General features: G+C 36.0%; 1 protein-coding gene across 10 annotated transcripts in view; it reads left to right on the plus strand.

Annotated features, from left to right (window-relative positions):
- SLC44A5 (solute carrier family 44 member 5) overlaps window positions 1–27,130 on the plus strand; it is a 418,500-nt gene that overhangs the window by 301,256 nt on the left and 90,114 nt on the right. For 8 of the 10 annotated variants that reach the window (XM_065520064.2, XM_074003606.1, XM_074003629.1 and 5 more), the window contains one exon: window positions 22,772–22,845. In XM_065520064.2, coding sequence (XP_065376136.1) covers window positions 22,772–22,845 — 74 coding nt within the window. Of the gene's footprint in view, window positions 1–22,771; window positions 22,860–27,130 lie in introns of all 10 variants that reach the window. The other 2 variants (XM_074003630.1, XM_065520079.2) reach the window with 1 other exon arrangement.

The raw sequence follows: 27,130 nt of genomic DNA on the forward strand, positions 1-27,130 counted from the left end.
TATACATACATACATACCTATGATGAAGTTTGATTTATAAATTAAGCAAAAAAGAGGTTAACAACAGTAACTAATAATAAAATACAGCAATTGTAACAATGTACTGTAACAAAAGTTATGGGAATGTGGTCTCTCTCTCTCTCTCTCTCATTGTCTCTCAAAATACCTTATTATACTGTACTTGCCAATTTTCTGACTACAGTTGGCCCAGAGTAACTGAAACCTTGGAAAGTGAAACTGTGGATAAGGGAAGACTACTATCTACTGTATATATGTATATATATAAATCTCCCTTTCTTCATATAAATAACAACATGTTATAATTGTGGTTTTTTTGACCTAACAATATTTCTGGGAAATTAATCCATCTGTACCTATAGGGCAACCATAGGAGTTTAAAGAAAGGTCTTGAGAAAAAAAAATGTATCAGATTCTTAACATTTTATTGTTATCTATACGATTTGAAAAATGGTATCCTCAGTGCCCTCTTCTGTCTTTTACTCACATATGAAGGTCAAATCCACATGTTCCCTCTTCAACCCAGCGTCAGTTACTCCCTGGCAGAATCAGCTCCCCTCTTGTCTATGGTCTTTGAGTGCTTTATGCATTATACACTCCATTTATTACCCTGGTCATATTGAGAATTTTTTGTTTGCTTGTTTGTGTGTTTTTATCCATGAGCAGATTGTGAGTTCCTTAAAGCTTTTGTTTCTCTCTAGATCCTCATCCCCTAGTACAGGACCTGGCATATAATAAATGCTCACTAAATATCTGGTTGATTAAAAATAGTGAGAGCACCTTAACCTTCATTGTTCATTGGGTCTGTATTTCTTTTTCTTGTTATTGTTATTCTTTGGTATTTGACTAGGTATATTTATCTTCTCAGTGAAAACATTTTTAAAACCATGGAGCAGATAAAAATTATGGGTTAAAAATAAAACAAATGTCACCTGGAAATATTGACACAATGCACTTTTTATAAGATTCTTTGAGAAAAATAGATGATCCTCTTCATTTTATGTTACAAATTCCTGAGGAAGGGCTGATGTGGCCAAAATAAATTTGCAACCTTCAGACTGGAGCAATTGCCCATAAATGTGTTTGTACATACACTTATTGAACCTACCTCATGATGTATGTATGCACTTGTGTAATACTCACAAAAATGCTTCATGTCATTACTTCAAATATTTTTATGTTTAGCTTAGTCAAGAAAAGATTGCTTTAATAGCATCATGGATTTTGTTGCTATGATATAAGACCATAGTGCTATATTTTCATTTCTCTATGCTTTGCTCATTTATATCATCCTCCTTTGCTTGCAATATTTAATAGGACTTTCAGTTTAAATGCAAATAGTTGAAAGAATTATTTCTTATTTGTTCCTGTTATGGTGGATCTGGCTTAACCATCCTTACCCAGAGCATGAGCATTTTTCTTTACTTTGCTTTGAAGATCATTTAAGCTCATCTTTAAACTGCCTCATTATGTCTTTCAGAAATACAGTTCTCATATAACAACTAATCAGGAAATTCAAAGTGTTTGAAGTATGTTGGGAAAAACAGATGTTTGCTATTTAAAGTACTGCAGATGATTGTTATTTCTTTTTCTAGTCAAAAGACGTTCATATCCACTAAATAAATGTATTGTCTTTAAGTGTGCATCCTTCTGTGTCACAGTGGTGGGAAATCTTCACTGCTAGAGTTAGAAATGAAAATGTTCTGCTAATGTTCTGCTTAACTATTCATTGTGCACAGTAGGGAAGCTGGGGTTAGAAAAACATCAGTAAATTTCACTCTTCTTAGCCTAACATGAAACATAGGTAATGGAAATGGCAGTTGTTGGTTGCTTTGAAATACTAGCATGCTGAATGAGCTCAATAGCCATTTTTTAACCCAAAATAAGCTTAGCTGATTTTTTTAAAAGACTAAACTTTAGAGATAAACATAGATGTTAACATGTTAAGCAACTGAGCTGTATAGCCAAAATCTAAGGTAGCAGAAGCAGAAATAGGAAGAATTAGTGAAACATATTTAATTACTCATTATATTCAACTATAGAATTTAAAAGAATTAGTATCATTTAATACTTTTATTGAAATAGAATTATAATAATGATTCATTTACTTTGCAAAGAACATTAGAGTTTATTTGGTTCAGTCTCCTATTTTGGGATGACAAACGGAGTCCTAAAAACATGAAAAAGCTTGTTCACAGTTACCTGGTGACTTGGTGGCAAAGACAAGATTGGAATCCAGGTCTAGGTTATGAGTGTAGCGTTCTTTCTCCTGTATTTCTCCAAAATTATTTTCAAGTAAATCTTTCCGTGCAGTGTTTTTTGTTTGTTTGTTTGTTTGTTTGTTTGTTTTTGTTTTTGCTGACTGAGGAAGCAAGCTGAGGGTGAAAGGAAATCCGTATCTATCCCATGGATGGAGGAAAAGGACAAAGGAAGTTGAGACTGGTACTAAATCCAAGATTTGCCTCAAAATTATCTCAAATGTCTAATGTCCTCTGGTTGCTGAGCACTTCTGGAGTCCTAAGAATATTACTGAGTTTTCTCTCAATTACTTTATCTAGAAGAATTAATTAATATTTTGGAGGAAGACACACCAGCATGTAATGATCACCGTGCTAATTTGAAATCATTACAGACCATCTGATGAAATGGGATTTTTAAAAAAGAGGGAGCAAATAATAAAGATGTATTTGTTACTCTTGGCTGTAGCAATATTGCATGTTATTGTAAACCATGCTTTTTTTTGAGATGGAGTCTCACTCTCTTGCCCAGACTGTAGTGCAGTGGCACAATCCTGGCTCACTGCAACCTCCACCTACTGGGTTCAAGCCATTCTCCTGCCTCAGCCTCCAGAGTAGCTGGAACTACAGGCATGTGCCACCACACCGGGCTAATTTTTATATTTTTTGTAGAGACAGGGTTTTGCCATTTTGGCCAGGCTGGTCTCAAACTCCTGACCTCAAGTAATCCTGCCTCAGCCTCCCAAAGTGCTGGGATTCCAGATGTGAGCCACCACACCTGGCCTTTTAAACAACCCTTTTAAAGATCCATTTTTAAAGCAATGCAAGAAGTAGTTACATTGTGGAGATAACAAATGGGAAGTTTGGAATTAAATTTCCCATGGAAGTATCATCAATGGATTCAAAAAAGTTTGCGTGTCAATTTAAAATTGAAAGTGACATACTCTGGACAATTGGACTAATGAACCTAGTGATGACAAAGACATGGATGTTAAAGATGGATCAAATATTTTTTGGTGAAATTTAAAAGGAAGAAGTCACTAGTACTAAATTATCATTTATATAAAGCATGATTTTTAAAATACATGTGGAAATAAACTTATAAATCAGGCACTATGAATGGATTGTTGAATATTTTATCTGCTTCATTATATTTTGATGAATCCCTGCTATAAACTGAATGTTTGTGTCCCTCAAAATATACGAGTTGAAGCCCCAATCCCCGGTGTGTGATGGTGCTTGGAGGTAAGGGCCTTTGGGATGTGATTAAGTCACAATGGTGGAGACCTCAGGAATGGGATTAGTGCCCTTGTAAGAAGAGACATTAGGGATGATCTCTCTCTCTCTCTCTCTCTCTCTCTCTCTCTCTCTCTGCCCCTCTCTGTCTTTCTCTCTCTCTGCCATATAACAATACAGCAAGAAGGCATTCATCTAGAAATCAGGAAGAGAGCCCTCATAAGGAACCAGATTGGCTGGCACCTTGATCTTTGATTTCTCAGCCTCCAGCACTGTGATAAATAAATTTCTGATGTTTAAACCACTCAGTCTGTGGTGTTTGTTATAGCAGCCTGAGCTGACTAAGAGAAATGAATTGGTACTGAGAAGTGGATTGCTGCTCTGATAAATACCTAAAAATGTGGAAGCAGCTTTGGAACTGACAAAATGCCAATAAATATAGGCAAGTAACCTTTCTCTCATAAAATTAGAGACCTGTAGTTACATATAGACAAAGATTTCTGAGCAACCAATGCTTTCTCTAATGTCACAAAGTTATAAATAAACATCTTAATATTATGATACTAAACTGTTCTTTGCATTTTCTCCTATATATTTATGATAAATATATTCATATTGTTCTGGAATTTTTTTTTTTTTTTTTTTTTTTTGCCTTACTGTAGCAATTCAACAATGATAAATAAGCACACTTGCTTAGAGTCCCGGCATGATTTTCTGAAACAAGGGCGTGTATCAGTAGCTTATTTGTGCTGCTTCAACCTTTTACCAGAAGGCTCTTAAGGGATTTGTGAATTAAATCTTTCAGTGCATTTCAAAAGCTTGCTTGGTAATTGGACAGAAGGAGACCCTCAAGTACAATGTTATCTAACCAAAACTATTATTTAGGTCACGTACCTCTTTAATGTTAAGCAGTTAGGAGGACACACATATAATTAAATGATCCTTAGTATTTGACAAATATATGTCATTCAAAATAATGCTCCCATTAGAGAAAGGTAGCAACCGTTGATATTCAACCCTTTGGACTATAACTTAATGACCAACTTATATGCTTAGGCACATAGAATGAACTTGACCTCCCTTAACTTACAAGGCACAATATGTACATATCTTTGATATTTTTCCTTTGGTTATGCTAAGTCTTTTGGAGTACAATACATGGGAATTTGGGTTTTTTGCAAATAAACGGTGTGTTGTATTTGAACACCTATCACATAGTTCAAATATTTGCTACAGGGCAAATTAATTATAAAATCACCCTTTTAAAGTACTTTCTATTTCTAGGATTTCAATGACCAACTTCCTCACCTTTTGTTGTTCAGTTTTCCTTTCATAAATTTCTTTGATTGCTTTTATGGATTTTCTTTTTTGCCTGGTCAGATATAGTTTGATACTATTCTCTATTATTTTTTCAAAGATCTGGTTTTCTTTGAGGCTGTTGGTAGGTAGCTTTTACTAAATGTAAATGTAAGCTTCTATGTAAACAACATTACACTTTAGGCTTAGATGCCATACATTCTTGACTTCCCAGAATATTTGAATTATGTATAATAAACACATTTTTTTATGTTTTTGAGTAATTATCTCTTCTTTAGGCTATGAAGGTCCGTAAGATTTGAAAAGGATCAGAGTGAAGATGGTGCAGAGTAGGAGATTGGGGAAGTAGAGAACAGATTTTCCAATTTAGGTGAAAAAGCCAAGCATTTAACAAACTTATTAGGAAGATGAAATAAGAATATTTCACAGCATTTTCAACATTTAAGTATTTTATCCTCTGTTTCCTTTACTTAAGCCTATTTTCTTTCCTCTTCTAGGAAACATTTATATTTTATCTGTTATATTATGAAAGCTTTCTGCTGAGCTGCTCATGATGTATAATCATTATACACTCTATTCCCTGTGATCCATGCTAAGACAATCCAAACTATAATCCTTCATTAGTGTTAAACACACATATTTTTGTCTGTTCTCCTCACCAGAATGATGATAGTAGAAAGGCAGAAATGCAGTCATAGACTTGCCTCTTGTGGGGTTTACAGAATATAGTTCAGGAGAAAAAAAGGGCAGAACTTGGGTCTTGTACTTAAGATCTTTTTTCTTTCACTGCCTTTAGAACAACTGATAATGACATAAATAAATCTATAATAAAACCATTTTGATAAAGTTAAGAATTGTTCACCTTTCAGTATCACTTCTGGGAAGAAATAGATTGAGAGCTATCTATTATTGAGTTCCGTGCTGCAAATAAAATCAAACTGCAAAAGTTTTATAACAAAATTCAACCTATTATCCTGGGATTATGTTTATAAGTTTTTCTACCATCTGAGTTGATATTGCATCTACAACAAATGCTATTTCCTGTATGCTAGTCATATATTCAGAGAGAATGTTTTTGCCCAGGAATTGGGGGTAGGGAGGGGAAGGAAAGATTGTACATTTCTTTTGTACAAATATTAATGTATCGCAAAGCACACAAAAGTCTTTACAGAATCATATGGAGCTAAATAAAAATCAGCATAATGCACTGTCTACCAGCTTGTCATCTAAATGTCAGCATAGCTAGATTTTTATTGGGGCCTTATTATTTAATAGTCTTGATGTACTCTGGAGAACTAAGCACATTATCTCTGAAGATTTACGTATTTGCAGATCCAGAAAGGTCTTGAAAATATGAGCTGGGGAGATATGTGTTGGCAGGGAGGGCTGGGAGTGATATTTGAACTGTATATTTGAAATGAAGAATGCTAGATTAACTTTAAATACTGGTGTTGAAGGACTGGAAGCAGGGCTTTGCCCTTCATTTTATTCTGGTGCTCAGTTCTCCGTAGAAGACAGCTGCCAAGAGTACCAAAGAGACTAAGAGACCATGGAACAAGGGAGCCACAAAGACTTATGCTGGCCAAAAATGAAGCTTAGAGTAGAATGTTCAAGAGTTATTCAAGGGTAATGCTTCCACATTGAAAGCCAGAGGACAATGTGAGTTCACCTGGATTATGGTTCATTCTTTTGCCTCTTTTGAGATTTTGTTTATCCTGATATTCAAGGACATGAATCCTCAAGTTCCTATATGAAACCCATATATACATGTCATAGAACTGCATTTTTATCTGACTTACTGATCTGTGCTTTTGCATAAAATAAATCTGATCATCTGGCTTAAAATTAAAAATATACTCACAAAAGTAAAATACTTAATATTTCACTTTTATCTATACATCTATACAGCAGATTTTTTTTCTTTCTTTCTTTTAAGAGATGGGATTTTGCCCAGGCTGGACTGCAGTGGCACAATCATGGCTCACTGTAGCCTCGAACTCTACAACTCAAGCAATCCTCCCACCTCGGTCTCCCAAGTAGCTAGGACTACAGGTGTGCAACACCATGTGTGACTAACGTTTTTATTTGTGTAGAGATGAAGGTCTCACTGTGTTGCCCAGGCTGATTTTGAAAGCCTGGCCTCAAGTGATCCTCCCACCTCAGCCTCCCAAGTTGTTGGAATTACAGGCATGAGCTGCTGAGCCCAACCCTATACAGCAGATTTAAATGACCAGCTTCAACTATATCTTTTAAAAGAGGTTTTACTGTATGAAAGAGGGATGGTACACCCACGAGTCAGGTTCTAATCTGACTACACTAGGAGAAATGCTACTTCCCTGGTTTTATGGACTGAAGGTTTGTGTCCCCCAGAATTTCTATGTTGGAGCCTTAATCCCCAATATGGTAGTATTTGGAGGTGGGGCCTTTGGAGGTAATTAGGTTTAGAGAAGGTCATAAGGGTAGGTCCTATTGGTGGGATTAGTTCCCTTATAAGAAGAAACCATAGAGTTAGTGCTGTTTCTCTGTGATGTGAGGATGGAGCAAGAAGAAGGCAGCAGTTGTAAATCAGAAAGAGGCCCCTCACCAGAACCTGACCATGTGGGTACACTGATCTTAGACTTCACAGCCCCTAGAACTGTCAGAAATAAATGGCTGTTGTTTAAACCACCCAGCCTATGGTATTTTGTTATAGCAGTCTGAGTTAAGACACCTAGGATGTTCACTCTGCCCACCAGGATAGTGCTTTTAAATAGCGTATCTTTCTTAAGAACCTGTCTTTAATTGTGTGTGAAAGGGATTTCATGAAACCACAAAAACATTGAGAATAAGCGACTGAACCCAACTAAGGAATTTGCTATATTTAATTTTCTAACTAATTTTTATCTATTCCAGCAACCAGTAATATGTAGGAATCAGAACACTATGCCTCTGGCATTAATAATTCCTATTCCCTTCTCACTCATGTGTGGGGAAACTGACTGAGGCAGAGTCTCTGTCCTGGTTTAAGTCCTTCTTAAGTCTAAGTCCTGCTGTGGCCCTGATGCTGCATCTTTCACTGACCTGCTATGATCTTGCACCTCTTATGTTAAGGAGTATTTTCCTGGTATCCGAGATGATTGAAAGATTAGAGCATATGTAGTCTCTTGGTTTAAAATCATACATTTATTTATTTATTTATTTATTTATTTATTTATTTTTAAGATTGCCAACAAATACTTTATTTTATTTGACATTCATATTTTTGGTATATATTTTACATTAAAAATATTTTGAGGTTTATATTTTCTTAAAAATATAAGCTCTCCCCTTTCTAACTCCCTCCACCTTTTTTTTTTTTTATTGTTATACTTTAAGTTCTAGGGTACATGTGCATAACGTGCAGGTTTGTTACATATGTATACTTGTGCCATCTTGGTGTTCTGCACCCATCAACTCGTCATTTACATCAGGTATAACTCCCAATGCAATCCCTCCCCCCTCCCCCTTCCCCATGATAGGCCCCGGTGTGTGATGTTCCCCTTCCCGAGTCCAAGTGATCTCCTTGTTCAGTTCCCACCTATGAGTGAGAACATGCGGTGTTTGGTTTTCTGTTCTTGCGATAGTTTGCTGAGAATGATGGTTTCCAGCTGCATCCATGTCCCTACAAAGGACTCAAACTCATCCTTTTTGATGGCTGCATAGTATTCCATGGTGTATATGTGCTACATTTTCTTAATCCAGTCTATCACTGATGGACATTTGGGTTGATTCCAAGTCTTTGCTATTGTTAATAGTGCCGCAATAAACATACGTGTGCATGTTAGCAGCATAAAATCATACTTTTAAAATGTGTGATATCCTAAGTGTTAACTTGGAAGGCCTATTCTTCTACAAACTTCATCTCTTCTATTTCTTTGTTCTTGGGATTTTTCTTTTGAAAACAATTTTGGTTTGAATGTTATCAGAAACAATCTGATATTGCCTGGAAATGATTTGCCCTTTGGTTGCTGCCTACTCTTGCTTGCTGCCTCCTGGGATTTTGCTGGCTGAACATCACACATTTGCATTCATGTGGGTCATATATGTGCATCAAGACTTACTGTGGCCATGTGCCCTGGTAGTGAATAAGCATTTCTTTCATAGCCATATTAAATCCATCTGGTAAAAATAAATACATTATCCAGTAAGAAGCAAAGGGAGAAGGTGATATAAAAAGAGAAGAGAAGCATTGTAAAATATGTTAAATCAGAATACTAACCCTCCTTCCACTTTTAACCAAAAATTTTACCAGCTCCTTTGTGTAACAAATTCCAAAGAAGTCTATTCATTTATCTAACAAATATTTATATTTTTAATAGTTAAATAATAAATATTTATTATATTAACAAATATTTATAACTGATTATAGAAGTAAAGATATAGAGTTAATTAAGTCCCAAGTTCCACCCTGAAGTTTCCTGTGTTCAAATGTTAGAGACAAGTAGATACAAATAATTAGAACACAGTGCTACGCCAGAGGTAAGGGAGCCTCAGAGAGGGAACTGCTCTTTAACCTAGTGTGACAAATGATTGCTTCACAGAGGTGGTAACATTTAAGCTGGGTGTTGATGATGTTTTGACAAGTTTTAAGGGTGAAAGAGCTTTCAAAGCAGATAGCCATTATTAGTTGAGCCATATGAAATTGCCATTTTTAAATATCAAAAACAGTTAAACAACATCAAATGTATATGGTTCATCAAGATAAAAGGCCACTAAGATTTTGAGAATGCAAAGGTTATGTGTGAGAGTGGACAGAAGATAAAAAGTAATTTTGCAGCTTACCAAGGGCCAGATTGAGAAGTCTGGATTTTATTTTGTAAGCAATTGAAAGTCTCAAAATGTGTTGACCAGTGGATTTATATGTCAAGTTATGTATTGTATAAAATGTGGATGAAGGGTCAAAAAGAGCAAGATGCTGTTTGGAGGCTGTGCTCTCAGTCCAGATAAGAGATGATGAGGCAGCCAGGCGCGGTGGCTCAAGCCTGTAATCCCAGCACTTTAGGAGGCCGAGACGGGCGGATCACAAGGTCAGGAGATCGAGGCCATCCTGGCTAACATGGTGAAACCCCGTCTCTACTAAAAAATACAAAAAACTAGCCGGGCGATGTGGCGGGTGCCTGTAGTCCCAGCTACTCGGGAGGCTGAGGCAGGAGAATGGCGTGAACCCGGGAGGCGGAGCTTGCAGTGAGCTGAGATCCGGCCACTGCACTCCAGCTTGGGCGACAGAGCAAGACTCCATCTCAAAAAAAAAAAAAGAGATGATGAGGCTTCAACCTAGAAAGTAGCAGTGAGATTGGAGGGAAATAAACAGAACACTGTAGGATGGAGAATCAGTAGGGCTTGTCAGACAACTAAATGTGGAGGGTAAGAGAGAAGAGGCAAGAATGGCAGAATTTTTACCGTGGATGAAAGAGTGAGTGGTGGGCAGAAACAGTTAAGGAGAAGAGAGAAAATTTGGGACCTCAGAGAAGTAGTAAGTTCAATTTGGGACATTTGAATTTAAAAATAAGCTGGCACTCAGGAGAAAGGTTAGGGCTATTTTCATGGCTGAAGTCTTGGAAACTATAGTATAGATGAGATTACTTTTGATTAGCAGACAGAGTTGGAAGATCATGAGAAAGCCCGGAGATTTAGGCAAACATTAAGACACAGGTAGAGAAAGAATAGTCCGTGAGGAAGATTGAGGAGGAGCAGAACAGATGGAAGACAGTGCAGGTGAGAGAGTTTTTCTAGAAGACCAGAAGGGGATGATTACAAGGATGGAGTGCTAATAATTACGATTTCCTGACAAATTCATGTTTGGGGGAACACTAAAACTATACCATATATTGTAGTGTTCTGCCTAGTAAAATTAACTAATATTAAATATTATCGGGAGAATTTAGACCTTCAATGTTAGAAAACCAAAGACTTTATAGACTAGTGCAAACTCATTTGTGCCCTAAAGCTTTTTATTTTTGAGCTTTTGTATATAGATGTAAAACTAATGATGGTAATAATTTATAATCCAATCCATGTCAAAGTTTCAGTTTTAAGCTTCCCTTTCTGCTTTTTAAAACACACATACATGGACATACACTCCTAACCCAACTTTTTCTATGAGGAGTTCTACGTGCTTTACAGATATTGCATAGATAATCCCGCAACTCTGTTGTGGATAGAAACAGTTGCTTTGTGCTGGTAAAGGGGAGTTAAAGAGACTTGCCAGGTGTTAATTGTAGACAGAATCTAAATTCCCAGATTGTGATTCTCAAGGCAAATCTTTGCCTTAAGGCTCAAGCCCAGATAAGAGACTGTATTCTAGTATATTCTTCCTTTCTCTTTGCAGCATGATGAGACAGAAAAGAATAACTAAAATCTGCAGCTCAACTACTTAAAATTAATACTTTATTCTTCTAGGAAAACTCTTAATGAACACTAACTAAAACAAAGCAATCATATTAATTTGCTGCCCAAACTTAAAATCAAATCTGATAGATCTAAATTCTGAAAAGCCATTGAGCTCAATAGAAGTGATGATCAAGAATCAGGGATGGTTCAGAGTTATTTGATGTTGATCTCCTGAGAATAGAGACTAGGAGTCCCAGTTACCATTGCAAATACTTGCATTACTTAAGATAAATTGAAATTCTTTACGTGCTGGGCATATTTCACTATGGCCTTCTTTAATCTTTAAGTTGTATCTCACCTATTGTTATTGCCACTACTGCAACCCTAGCATCAATGAAAGTCTAAAGATAGACTGCTTCTCCGCACACTCTGGCACATTTATCCAGTAACTCAAAGATGAAGCAAATGTGAAAGTCTGCAAGTCTTGGAGCTCTAATAATAAAACATAGAACTCACATGCTTTTTACATCAAAGTATGAAAGATGATGCTGGCATGTTTTTTATTATCCATGTAAAAGATTATTGGATTAGAGGTCATTCTGTTACCCTACTGGAACCAGGCTGCACAGACATTGAGTTGAGGTAGATTCTTTAAGTCTAGTAAAGGTAGAGACAAAGAGATGCATGAGTCTGTTAAGTGGCTTTTTGGTAGCTGACAAACAGTTGTTGTATTAGAAAGGAATAAAGTGTAAATGTTTAAAGGAGGAGAACAATAAAGACCAATGTCTTTAAACTTTCCTCTAGTGTATCTGACTGTTAGGATTATTTAAATTATAAAGTAAAAATAGAGAAATTAAATACACTTAAGCAAAATTAATATCATCATTCACCTTATTATCTGCTTTCTCATGCACATAATCTACTACTTTTACACTAGGATGTGTATCTGCTTTTATATTTTCTCCAGAGTCAAACAGATGTTAGTAAGCTTCCTTCACTGTACAATTTTTATTTTCCTTTCCATATAACCACAAATAGTTCTTTTCTGCATTTTTCTTGATCTTGTTTTTCTGATTTATTCTCTTTTGCCTTTTTCTTTCTCAATCATTAATAACTTCGGATTTTCATCAGGAGTCCTACTGCTTCCTCTCATTTTCTTTCTTCTTTAAATCCCTTTTCAGCTTATTTCTATCTTGATTTTGTCCTGCTACTAGATGTCACTTTCTTTCTCTTTCCTTCCTTGCTTTTACTCTGTCTTTGCTCCCTTAAATACAGTTGACAAGATCTAGAAACAACATTGACAACTTACTGACCTGTAAGTTGTCATGCATATTGTTCATAATGGACAGTCCACATCCAGGAGCAGTCAAGGCCAGCTGTTTTTTGATGTGGTCCTCAGGGACTAAAACTAACAATACAGCAACAACCCCTTATGTCCATTACAGAAAAGACAGATGCCGGCTAACCATATTCACAGTAGAAGACTGAAAAATACGATCTTTGATCTCCAAAAGCTTAGAGAAAATATGCTTTTATCAAGTTGATGTAATAAAAAAAAGTGAAACAATTTACTTGGAAAACTGTCAGAGAGACAAATATAGGATCTGGTCCTGAAATGATCCCTCTGTGTTAAAAACAATTAGAAATCCATTCATATCCATTTCAACCCACGAGGCATCTTTTTGGAGCTGCAAACTCTCGCATGCTCTGACATTTATTTTCACAGTATTCCTGGGACCCAGGAAAACAGACATGTGTGGGAGGCTGATGATGATGATGAAGCAGAACTGGCCCTGGTTTCATTCTCTGCTCTGTTGCTACCACACTGCATTCACCACACACTTCATCCCAATTCATTCTACATCCTGGTGCAAGATAAATCTAATTGAAATACCACTTTTGTTACATTACTCCCCCTATTCAAGAACTTCCAATAGAAAATGAACTGAAATTGTAGTCAGGCATGACTTAATTTGTAAAGTGATGTATTAAACAGCTCTCATATCAACTTTACAACTCATAATCATCCAAGTGCGATAGTATATGTCAAGGTGAGTCACAGTCAGGTCCCTTAACATGTGAAATGTTGGCCGGGCGCAGTGGCTCAAGCCTGTAATCCCAGCACTTTGGGAGGCAGAGACGGGCGGATCACAAGGTCAGGAGATCGAGACCATCCTGGATAACACGGTGAAACCCCATCTCTACTAAAAAATACAAAAAAACTAGCCGGGCGAGGTGGCGGGTGCCTGTAGTCCCAGCTACTCGGGAGGCTGAGGCACAAGAATGGCATAAACCCGGGAGGCGGAGCTTACAGTGAGCTGAGACTCAAGCCACTGCACTCCAGCCTGGGCGACAGAGCGAGACTCCGTCTCAAAAAAAAAAAAAAAAAAAAAACCCGAAATGTTGTGACTGAACTCTCCGACAGAAAAGTCCATACTCCTCCACACTGAGGGCTATTCAGTCATTTAATTGTAACAACCACCTGTTGCGCTGCTGCCCTAGCATGTTTTGTGCTGCTATATATATAATAATGAATAGATTATATATCTATTAGATTATATAATAGATATATATACTATATTATATATAGTATAATATGTATTATATATTAGATTATATAATGATATATAATATATATTCTGTGTTAATATAATAGAATATATTCTAATATAATATATAAATATAACATATATAATATAATATATTATTAATATATAATATTCTATTATATATTCTATATATATTCTAATATATATTCTAATATATATTATATAATATTCTATTCTAATATACAATATTCTATTATATATTAATATATTAATTATATTAATAGATTAATATATTTTTATCTTAAAACCTCTACAAAATTTGTCTTTTATTTTTGCTAATAATAATGACCCTATTGTTACTAGTAATGCTATGTTGTAGTATAACCAGCCTGTAGATAAAATAGATTGGCAAATATTCACAAAAAAGAATTTATGTACTACGTTGGGCTCTAACCAAATGATTAGCATTTCCATTACAATGGTTGGAGTTTTCCATTTTGCTAAACACTTTGAGAACAGGAGATATACAACATCTTATGTGTTTTTTAAAATGTCTACAAGATATTGTCTGATGTTCAGATAATATTTTCATTGATCCATTTGATAGGTATGTACCGAATGCCTGTGCTTCTTTGCTATGGAAACCCAGGGCAATAACTATTCCTTATTACACTGTTTCACAAATTTGTTAATTTTCTTTCCAAAATCTGTGCAAACCTCCCATTCATAATAAAGTTTACCAATAGCATACTTGTATAATGTTTACTGTTATTTATCTCAAATATGGCATGTTGTATTTATTGTTTTTCTCTGAGAACTGAAATAATTGCCAAAACCAATAAGTAAAAAATGCTTATAATAGAGAAATCTTGTTTTCCTTTTAATTATTTTTAAAAAATATTTTTAAAAAATTTTTAGAGGCAAGGGTCTCGCTCTGTTTCCCAGGATGGAGCACGGTGTCACATCCATAGCTCACTCCAACAGTGAACTCCTGAGCTCAAGTTCCCAAGAAGCTGAGACTATAGGCACAAGCCACCGCACCCAGCTGATTTGTAAAATGTTTTGTGGAGACCAGGTCTCACTATGTTGCCCAGGCTGGTTTCAAACTCCTAGCTTTAAGTAATCCTCCCCACTTAGCTTCCCAAAGTATTGGAATTACAGGCATGAGCAGCTGTGCCAGCCCAAAACATTTTTTCATATAATTAAATATTGTTCCAAAAGTTGTTTTCAACTTTTCTTTATTATAAACAGTGCAGTGTTTTAAATCTTTATAAATAAATGTTTACTATATCTATAATTATGCCCATGGTATAAATTACTAAAAAGAAAATTACTGGGTCAAAGGGCTTGCAATTTTCTAAGTCTTCCATCATCATCAGGCAATATTTTTTATTTACTTATTAAAATATGAGGTGACAAATAGTAATCTTCTCACTATAATGTGTGTGCTTTTAATTACTAAAAAGATTATCATATAATTATTAGGAGACATGCGTTTTTGTATTTTAATAGCTGAATGAGAATTTCCAGAAGTTGGAAATTCATTGTTTCAACAAACATTTTTGAGCTCTACTCTATGTCTACATAGATTCTAACTTATTCCAAAAAGATTAAAAAGTGTTCCAAACCGATATGAATTCCCTTCAACCTTTGTTGATGACTTTGGACTAATGTCTCAAAGCTGTCTAGAGCTAGGTCTCTTTGCACCCTGCTATGTAATGCCTTTGGTCTACAATGCCCCAGCTGTAATATAAGCAGTAACTGTGATCTCGCTCTCACTTTACTAGCATTTGCAGAGTGGTTTCCACCTACTGACAGATTATTGAATATTATACAAGTTTTACACACGATGAGTAACATCGTAAAACCAATTTTGTCTTATCTTGCCCGCTTTCAAACAAAAGACTCTTTTATACAGGCACTACTTAAACTCTTCTTTCTAAAAAAAAAAAAAAGAAAAAATCAGGTTTCATTTATCTTTACAAATGAAAATATAAATCACAACCAGTTAAACCTATTCTCTCAAGGCAATGGAAACCCAAATGCAAGCAGTTTAGAATACAAGACTAATCAGAGGATAGAGAAGCTTTTAAGATCAAATTATTCAGAAGAACTAACTAAAGCAGCTATAATACTTAAATGTTATCTTGTATAATCTAATACATTTGAAAGATATTATCAATATTATACTGTTTTTTCATAGGGTATTGAGTTATTTGGTACATTTTGTTTTTAAACAACAGTTTAAAATGTGTTAAAAATAATAATCCTCGAAAACCAACACTTCTTTCTCAATGATTAGATACCAGGATTATCTGCAAAGGTAAATGTAAATTTAAAGTCTTCTTTAAAATTTTTAGGACACTTTAAAAACTTGTGTTAATATCAAACACCTGAAAATACAGGTTCATGTAATTAAAAGCTCATTTGTGCCTTCCTATGAGGTTTCTGATTTCAGTAACAGAGCAAAATTCTTCAAGATAATCTTTAACCTCTTATAGAAACAGCCAGTGTAACTTGCCTTCTAATAAAACCTCAGCTCTCACATACACAAAGAATGGTGTGTGGCATAACCTAAAGCTGTGGATTGGGAAACAGAACAATAAAGAACTATCAGACAATGTATGTGGGAAGAAGAGAAACTGGAACCAAGGGGGTGGATACAATTGATGCCTTGAAACACAAGCTCTTGGAGGATGTCCCTTTCAAAAATCACCAGATTCTCTATTATTCGTGAGAAGTAGGAGAAAAAAGGGAAAATATTTTTAACTTACATAGATCTCTCCTGCTAAATAGTTCAAAATAGAGTCCAGCTGACACTGACGAACTAGTAGCAACTCAGACGATCCGTCTGATTCACAGCACAGTCTGTAGTTTGCCAAACATATCTCAGTAAAACTTGAAAGATGGCCCCAAAGTGCATTATCCTCTAATAAGCCTGTGGGAAGTGAAGCGTTCATTCTGCTTCCTGGGACAGACTTTTGTGGTAAGAATCAGAGCAGTGTCAGATGACTGAATGGCATCATTCAGGTGCCAACAGAACCACAGAGGAGCAATGCTTCTAGACTTTGGGTTATAAATGCAGCCATGTTATAGACAGATGTACCCAGGTGACACCAACAACTTTCAAATGAGAGGTGAGCATCTGACTGGAATCACAGGCAGTGGACAGTCCCTAAACTGATTCATTAGGCACAAATGGGTGATCTGTCAGAGAATAATGACTTTTAGGACTTCTGTTCTCACTCTAATGCTTGATATTAATGACCTTTCAGGATGGTTGATATCACTGGAATTTCATCTGCCACAAAGAAAGAAAACCAGTACATGAATCAGTTTCTGGATGAGAGTAGAAAGCTGTCCCTGAAAAGGAAGCAAAATGACAGTTGTTGGAGAATAAGACTAGTGTGGAACCAAAATATGCACTTATAAAACAAAACTCTCTTATTACCTCTAAATGAAATCTGATGGGGTTTTTTTTTGGTTTGCATTTGTTTTTTAGTGATTTATTTTACTGGAGACAGCAATGTCCAGATGGCATGTTTAAGCTTGACCCAAAATTTCAATCTCTAAGCAACATATTCACTATAAAAAATAAAAAAGATCTGAACTCTGAAACACAGCACTTTGATTTTTACCAGGCCCTGTTTATGATACATTAGATTGTCAGTGGAGGGTGCATTTCGCTAATCATTCACGGGACATAGATTGCTGTATGTCTGTAGTATGCAAGACTCTGCTAAATGCTGCAATAGAGGACTTTATGGTCTAGGTCAGAGGATAGTAAACTTTTTCTATAAATATTCAGGTAGTAAATATTTTAGGTTTTTCAGGCCAGATGGTATCTAATGCAAGTACTGAGCCATTGCAGCAAAATAAAGTAGCCTTAGACTATATATATCTCAGTATTGCTGTTTTCCAAAAATCTTTACTTATAAATGCTAAAGTTTGAATTTTATATAATTGTTCTTGGTTACAAAATATTACTCCTTTGTTTTTTTTAAAATTTTTTAGAGATGTAAAAACTATTCTTAGCTCACAGGCTGCACAAAAACAGACAGCAAACCAGATTTGGCCCATAGACTGTAGTTTGCTACCCTCATTCTATGCTATAATAGATTAAATATAGTTGCCTTAAAGATGCAAACAAAAGTTCTCTAGGTCTACAGGGATTAGAGAGAGTTCTTCTAGTTGAAAACTTCAAGAAGGAGACGACATTTGAGCTGACTTGAGGGATAGGATTTTCGTGTAGGATGTGGGGATCCACATTGGAGCTTTTTTGAGAGTGAATGGAAACATTGTTAACGGTTATTCTAGGAAAGAGGTGTAAACCCTGGCTATCCCATGCAAATTGGGACATATGGTTATCCCAGGAGGGGGAGTCTAGAGGTACCATGAGCAGAGAGCTCTGAGTGTGCCCAAGGGCTGTGTATCATTGTGTGAAAAAGTCCAAATTGGTTAAAACACATTGAGAAGGAATAATGGGAGATACAGCTAGAAAGGTAGCCTGGGGCTTGAATTAGGATTGAGCTTGTAGGTTCTTAAACATGAAGCGAAGATATTTGGAAATTATTCAACAGGTAATGGAGAGGTCCTGCAATTTTTTAAAACAGTAAACTGACATCATCACGTCTCAGTAATATCAGTGATGTGCAGACTGAATTGGATCAGGCAGAAACTACTTGCAGAAGCCCAATTAAGAGACCATGGCAATAGTCTGAAGAGAGGATTAAAAACCCTGGACTGAATCCAGGCAACACGAATAGAAAGAAAGGGGTGGATGAAAGACACATCAGAGAAAAGGAGTCAAGAGAACTTGTCAATTGAATATAAAAGATAAGCTAAGAAAAAGGGAAAGTCAAAGGAAACTCCCAACACTTTAAGTCTGGGTGACTATAGGCATACAATATTTGGGGATTAGAGGTGGGAGGAAAGGGAAGTCTGCACATGCACATGTAATTGGAATCCTATTCTTATTCTTTTAATTTGGAAAATAGATATAAGGTAGCAATAGTAGGTCCATAGTTTAACTTTTGAAAACACTTTTATGCCAGGGAAACACAATCTGAGTAAAGTTTTGAGTGGTTCTCTGATAAATGGGGGTGTGAGCAGCTTGTTTTGAAAAAGTAGGACTTTGATTTGGAGGGAGGGTGAGGGAGAGAGTTGGGCAACTTTCTCTATAACTATTCTTTCTGTCTTCTTTCTGGGACCCAGTGGGATGCAGCCCATTTTTAGCTTAGTACAATGCTGCATAGTGCTTGCTGTGAAAGCAAAAATGAATCCACCTGAGGAAAAGGTCCAGTTATGACAAGCCTCTAGCTGGAACATGATTCAGATAATTTTTGTCCGTGAGCTTAGATCACCCAGTTATCTCAATAGCTCTCTAGAGAGGTTTGAGAACTATCCCAATTAAAACCTGATTTTTTCTTAAAAATAGAACTCATTTCCTATAGAATATTTAGAATTGTGACAGATGCTCTGAAATCAAAAGAAAGAAACAGTGATAAGGAACTACAGCTTCTAAACATTTGAATTGAGTTTCTGCTACTCTCCTTGACTCACAAAATGGTGCCCAAGCTATGTTTTGATTTATTCACATTCAATTTTCCGGTAACTTTCTAAGCACTAATTATTTTTTTAGAGAGAATATATCTGAGGAAGGGAGAGATGCAGATAAATTAATAGAAAAAATAGCAGGTAATTATAATTACCTGAAAGTACACACACACACACACACACAACCCTATTTAAAAACTTTTCTAAAACAATAAAGTGAATCAAGTTGCTACCGAAACTGGGGAGATTTAAATTCTCAGTTTATAATTTTCAGTTTGTTCAACAACCTTCCGTGGTTAAGTAAGACAAAATTAAGCAGTCTGGCCATAGGGTATGGTCTGCCATTTTTCTAAAGCAGTGTACCAGAAAAACAAAGCAGATTTTAATATATTATTTTCCCTGGCCCCAGAATAGAATCTCTAAACAGCTTAAGGTGTGAATTATTGTGAATTATTAAGGTGTCCCATCGTGAAGAGAGACGGCTAGGGGAATAGTTGTGTGGGCACAGGGTAGTTCCTGATGCTTTAGTGTTTCCTTGGCACCGAAGAATAAAAAATAAATTATAGTGTAAAACCCTATATAGAACCAAAACACTAACTGATGCTCATTCATTAGTGCAAGTAGTGAAAGAGTATAGGTTTTACTTTTTAAAAAACTTCCGTTGGTCGCGGTGGCTCACGCCTGTAATCCCAGCACTGTGGGAGGCTGAGGTGGGCGGATCATGAGGTCAGGAGTGCGAGAGCAGCCTGGCCAATATGGTGAAACCTCATCTCTACTAAAAATACAAAAATTAGCGGGGCATGGTGGCATGTGCCTGTAGTTCAAGCTGCTTGGGAGGCTGAGGCAGGAGAATCGCTTGAACCAGGGAGTCGGAGGTTGCAGTGAGCCGAGATCGCACTACTGCACTCCAGCCTGGGCAATAGAGCGAGACTCTGGCTCAACAAACAAACAAACAAACAGAAACCTTCCATTTGGGATGTGCTTCTGCTCTGTCCTTGTGCTCTGTTCTTTGAAATTAGTAAGTTTATTTCATTGATCTTTCTAGATGTTTACCTCTACTTGTATTGACTATGTAGCATTATAAATACATAACCTTATGATAGTATGTAACATAAAGTCATTATGAATACAATTGTTCTCCCTTATTTGAAGTTTCGCTTTCTGAGGTTTCAGTTATCCGAGGTCATCTGTGGCCATCCGTGATGCACAGAAAATATGAAGTAGGAAATTCTAGAAATAAATAATTTATGTCTTAAATTGCCCACTGTTCTGAATAGCATGATAAAAATCTCATGCCATCAAATTCTGTCCCACCCAGCATGTGAATCATCTCTTTGTCCAGTGTCTCCATGCTATCCAGGCCACCTATCCTGCCTTCCCGTTTGCCACTTGTTAGCCATCTTGCTTGTCAGATCGCCTGTCCCAGTATCGCAGTGCTTGTACTCAAGTAACCCTGATTTTACTTCATAATGGCTCCAAAGCACAGGAGTAGTGATGCGGCATATTGTTATAATTATTCTATTTTATTATTAGTTATTGTTAATTTCTTAATTGTGCTTAATTTTTAAAGTAAACTTTTTCATAGGTCTGTACGTATAGGAAGAAACAGAATATAGGGTTTGGGGCCATCCGCAGTTTCAGGCATCCACTGGGGGTCTTAACATGTCTCCCTTGCGAATAAGGGGAGACTACTCTATGTGTTATAGTCCGTATTATTAGAAACAATACAAACATATAACATTATAGATATATAAGGACGGGATGGCGGGCCACCCTGGCTGGTGCTTCTGTTTACATCCGTCTCTCCAGCTTCCTGGTAGTTATGATTACACACCAGGGCTTTGACAAATGCAAGATTTCTAATTAAAGCACATCTATGCTCTTGTTTTTTCTCTTTGAGTTTCTTACCTGCATGCATTTTCTGTTAGGTGTTGAGGTATGTAACAACTGCTCTGACAGATTGAGAATCTGATATTAAGTAGGATGTGTAAGAATGCAGGTGAAACAGATACCCTGCTCACACCCAAGCACGTTTTTGCTTTCAATGGTTGTTAACCAAAAAACAAAAAACAAACAAACAAACAAAAAAACTAGAGCACCTGCTTTCTTCTCTTGTTATTATCATTCTTATAATTCTTAAATTCTAATGAAAGTTAAAATTCCTGCGTTGAAACTTGGTTTAAACAAATGATAGTTTGTTTCTGGTTTGCCCACAATTAACTTTCTTGATGAAAGATCGTTTCCTATTCCAAGGTAAAGAATTATAGAAATGTGTGTAGTTGATTTTAGATGTAGCTATTTTAAAACTTTGTAGAAAATTATAATCATATTAACATAACTCACAAGTGAAAAAGAGTTGGCGCTGGAGATCTAGATATTTGCCCCCTTCTTTAACAACCTCTTTCACGTACCTTAAGTAAGCAAACTCACTTTACTACCCCTAATAGCCTAAAGATATTCTTAGGAATCTCTCAAGGTTACGTTTCTGAAAGCAATACAAGTATGACAGGCTTTATAAATGTGTGTTTGTTACTGTACAATTATTATTCATTACTTACCACTTCAAAAAATAAGTGTGTAACTTCAACCTGCCTGTGCTAAAAGATTAGGGTATATGTGTACGCCCTCAAGATCAAGAAGTTTTACCATGAAAATTCTCATGTGCAACTTTTAATCCTGTCAAATGAGCTGATCTTTTTCTTTACTAAAGGAGTCCTCATTAAGTTTCAAATAAAGAATGACAGTATTGCTGCTCACTTTCAAACCATACCTTTGACTTTCCAAGCCACTTATAAGCTAAATAAGATGTAATATTGCAGATAGAAAATACGTTAGTTGAAAACCTTGAGTATCCCTGCTGGATGCTGGCTTGGCTTCTGACCTTTAGCAAATCACAGACTCCCTGTGAATCAGATTTCCTCTAAACCTACATTGACAATATATAGCTTACAGAGACAGCTAGAAAACTGATACTTTTGAGACATTTTATTTTGAATGCTTTATATACATTGTTACTGGAATAGTTATAACTCAACTCCCCATAGAAAGTTAATGTAGTCAATCCTTTATCTAATAATAGTACCCCTATCATGTGTATGTAGGAAGAAAATGGAGAAGAGGAGGGATGGGAAATGGGTATTTTATACCATGTGTGAAGGAGGCATGAAGAGGAAAATCATAAAATCAAATAGCTTATATTACAATTTCAAATAAAAAATGGCTATCTGATGTTGGCGTACTCTAATCTTTAAAAATATTTTACAAATAAATAAGAGAAAACAAATACTAAGAGTTCTGAGGGACATTTGTTAATCATGGAACTATGACCCCGCCATGGCTGCTAACGTCTTTGCAGAAATTCATCTGATCTACCTTTTAAAATTATTGAATAAATATGCAATTATGAAATAGCATATCACTATTACTATGTTTTTCTCTCTTCATTTTGTGCAGTAAACAGGAAGTCATTTGGGACCTCTTTTAATTCTTTCTTTCTTTTCTTGTCTTTAGGAGTTGTACAGATGTTCTGTGCTGTATGATCTTCCTACTGTGTATTGTTGGCTACATTGTTTTAGGACTTGTGGGTGAGTAAATACAGGTATAGAAAATATTTCACACTTGCTAATGGAATAACTAAGTCAGCGTCACATATTAAACATTAATGATTGTCTTCCAAAAGCCTTCCTATTATTGATTGTTGTCTTTCCTGGAGGAAATGTGCCTCACCAGGATTTATCAGGTAGCAGACAATAAAAAATGAATATAAAACAGTTGAGTCAAAGGCAAGCCCAAATTACTTAAGTAAATACAATTATAAAGACGAAAGAGGCAAGTTTATGGTTCCTTTTTAATCATTGTTACTTTTGAAATTCTAATAAGCAACCAATTATGTTCATGTTGCTGTTTGCAAAGAAGAACTAGGGCCTAGATCATTTTAGGTAATACTAATACATAAACTTTTCTTTTTATAAGCAAATTAAAAAGAAGGAACAATTATTAAGAATTTCACCAGATAATTCATTGACATACAAAAAGTTCTAGTCTCTTTGCCCAAGAGACATCTAGCAAAGAGATACCTTGTTATTTATTGTTAAGTTAAAAATTTTACTATGAAAGTGAAAATAAGAGAAGTATGGAGATTCTTTATTTGAATTTTGTTTTGTTTTGTTTTGTTTTTTTGAGGCACAGTCTCGCTGTGTTCCCAGGCTGGAGTGCAGTAGCACGATCTCGGCTCACTGCAACCTCCAACTCCCTGGTTCAAGTGATTCTCCTGTCTCAGCCTCCCGAGTAGCTGGGATTACAGGCATGCACTACCATGCCCAGCTCATTTTTATATATATATATATTTTTTAGTAGAGACAGGGTTTCACCATGTTGGCCAGGATGGTCTTGATCTCCTGACCTCATGATCTGCCCGCCTTGGCCTCCCAAAGTGCTGGGATTACAGGCATGAGCCACCGTGCCTGGCCTATTTGAATTTTTTTTAAACAACTACCAATGTTACTAGTATGAATATTTTCTGCAAAAAAAGGTTTCACAATTGTATATGAGTGGATCAAACTTTTTTTCCCCCAGAGACGTAGGTTCTGTCCCTTAAATTCTGACTTAGGAAACTTTAATGTTATTATTGGGGTGAAAGTTGTGAAAGTCAGATATTAGCTAGTACCAGTAATTAATGGCATGGAGTCAATGTGGATGGAATGTATTAGCAGAAAGAAAGTTATACCCTAACTGGGGAACAATGAAAAATATTTTTCCGTGCTCTTCAGTTTTTTCTTCCAATAAGATAAATACTTTGAGAACACCAATTGAAAGTCATTTCCAAAAGATAATCTTGATATTGCCATGCAAAAGCTACACAGAATTGGAGAATTCAAAAAATTAAGACAGGAAAATAGGGAGGGAGAGAAAAATAAAGGAGCATAAGTCATAAAGTAAATATATTCTTCTAAGATCTTCAGAACATTCTTTCATTATGTCTTAAAGTGATTTAAATTCCTACCATTAATGAAGTTGTAGTACAATATGTAATCTCTAGAGTAAATATTATAATAAAATAAATTTTCTTACACAAAATTTAGAATTTTGGTTTCTCTCACTTTGGGACACATCTTTCTTATCTATGTAATTTTTTTTTTTTTTTTTTTTTTTTTTTTTTTACTTTTCATCATAGAATTGAAATTTGTTACATAAGTGAAAGATTTGGAATCAGGTACATCTACAGTTTCATCATTTTTTTAAAGGTCTTGGGTTACTTACTCAACCTCAGTTTTCTTACCTGGAAAATATGGAAACATTACCCGCCTTCAGGGCTGTTGTGAGGAGTAAATGAAATAATACTTAACTATACCAATAATGCTGCATAACAGTTCTGGGTAGTAGTTTGTTTGCTACCATTGTATAACTGAGTTGTCCTGAATTTTAATACATTTCTTTTCAATATAATTTACAATATTATTTCCATGGCAACCCATAATTTGGGCTATTAAAGTTTGACTGCACACAGGAACTTCACAAAGATCTCTTCCTGTGACAAGAATCTTTTCACCAGGAGACCTTATTCCTTCATCAAATAAGTCTCTCCTCTGTATCTCAAAGCCAGTCTAATGTAAGTCCACAGAAAAATGCTTTGTGTCCTTGTATAGAGTGGGAAAACCCACGGCCACTCTCCTGTAAACAAAACAGAGGAGTGTATGCCACTATTTTCTCTGGAGCAAGATAAGAAATTTGCCTTTCTTTTTCCCAGAACTCCAAATTCAGTTTGTAAATGTCTTAATTCACATAAGGAAATTGGCAGATAAATATTACTCAATAAAAAACTATGTTGAGTAGTAAATTAATTCAGTGATGTCTCCAGATTAATCCCAATGCCACTGATTAAAATGAGTGACTCACAAAATTCACTAAATAGATATATATTTTTTCATCCCTGAACTGTAAATAGCCTTACTGGCTTCGTTTCAAGATAAACTTAATTCTTTGATAATATCTAATGTTGGACTAAAAGAAGCACGAGGGGAAACTATGGCAGAGGTTACTAGAAGCGTGAAGGATTTTTTAACATGCAAGAATATATACCTTCATTTGAGTAAATATGATGCTAAGTCAGTTTCACTGATGTGTTATAGGTATTTTGGTGTCTTTTGCCAACTGTGTTAGTGCCTTTGTAGACTTATCTATCATCCATGATCTTTTCATAAAGAAGTGTTTTCATGAAAGAGACATGTTTTTTTCTGTTTTGTTTTTACAAACTCTGCTGAGAGAAACTGTTATTTGCCCTTTACGTGGAATATGGCCAGCTAGGGTAATACTTCAATACAACAGAGATACTTAACATTTGATTGATGAACAGCAGAACCTTTGTTCAAGTGGATGAAGTGGAGTCTGGGTAGAAGTAATCAAATCTTGAAAGATCAAACTAACCTTTATGATAATAACCCTCCTTTGTCCTACTTTGGTGATGATTACTATTCAATTATTGTACTAATTAGAAAAAAATGAATATTTATTATGCAAATTATTCTTTGCTATACTTATTGCTGTCATTAAGTATACAATAATAGCACAATTTTAACATTCAATAAATTTTTATGTCGAGGCGTGGTGGCCATGGCTCATACCTGTAACCCCAGCACTTCAGGAGGCCAAGACTGGCCAATAGCTTGAGCTCATGAGTTTGGGACCAGCCTGAGCAACATGGTGAATTCCTGTCCCTACAAGAAATACAAAAATTAGACAGATGTTGTGGTGTGCTCCTGTAGTCTCAGCTACTTGAGAGGTTGAGGTGGGAGGATGGCTTGAGCCTGGAAGGCAGATGTTGCAGTGAGCTAAGATCACACCACTGCACTCCAGCCTGGGTGACAGAGCCAGACTTTGTCTCAAAAATAAATAAGTAAGTAAATAATTTTAATTTGTTTTCTTTTTAAATTGATTACTCTTTGGGTGATTTAGTTCATTATTGTATTTACTTAGGAAGTGCTTGAAGTTACGATCCAAAGTTTGTTTTGGTTTTGCTTTTTTTAACCTTTCCCAGGGGTAATTATCTCTAGTAGCTGAGAAAGTAAGAAGTTAACAAGAGAGTTAATACAAACAAGACCAGAACTCTGTCACCATGCTGTAAGAAACTCAAGCTCTGTGTAGCAGCTATGTGGAGGAGTCCAGGCCAACAGGCTCAGCTGGGCTCCCAAGGATAATTAGTGTCCACTATCAGCCCAGTTGGGTTTTCTGAAGCCCCAGTCAACACCTGACTGTATGAGAGATCCCAAGGGAGAATTAAGCCCTTCCCAAAATTCCTGACACACCAAATCATGAGCAAAATAAAAATTTGTTATATTAAGACAGCAAGTTTGGGGTGCAACAATAGATAAGCGGAACAAAATTTGGTACCTGGAAGTGGGATGCTGGTTTAACAAAACCTACAATACAGGCATTGGTTTTGAGACCAGGTGGTGTTCAGAAATCCAGTGGGTTTTGTGGAGGCTGCCGGTGAGTTTGAAAGAAAATGAGAAAGACGTGATTGGAAGCAGCGGGGAAGGGCACCTCGCTATGTAGTGGTCAAAAGTCTGGCATCACTGTTGCTGTGGTAATGAGGGATGTAGGAAGTGTACCTAATGAATTCAATGATCTAGATAAAGAAATCATCCTTAGGAGAGTAGCTAACTCTGCTGAGCCTTGTCCACACTTGGACCTGACTTAGGTGATGAGATCTAGACCTTAAGCCCGAGCCTGATGAGGTAATTGGATGAAGTTTCTGGGGATTTTGAGAGAAGATAAGTGTATTTACATTAGAAGGGAACACATTTTTTAAAAAAAGAAAAAATACTGCGTAGAGGGTGGACTACGGTATCCTTAATACATGGCTGCAAATTA

This window comes from Macaca fascicularis, chromosome 1, assembly GCF_037993035.2.
Source record: "Macaca fascicularis isolate 582-1 chromosome 1, T2T-MFA8v1.1".
Lineage (NCBI taxonomy): Eukaryota > Metazoa > Chordata > Mammalia > Primates > Cercopithecidae > Macaca > Macaca fascicularis.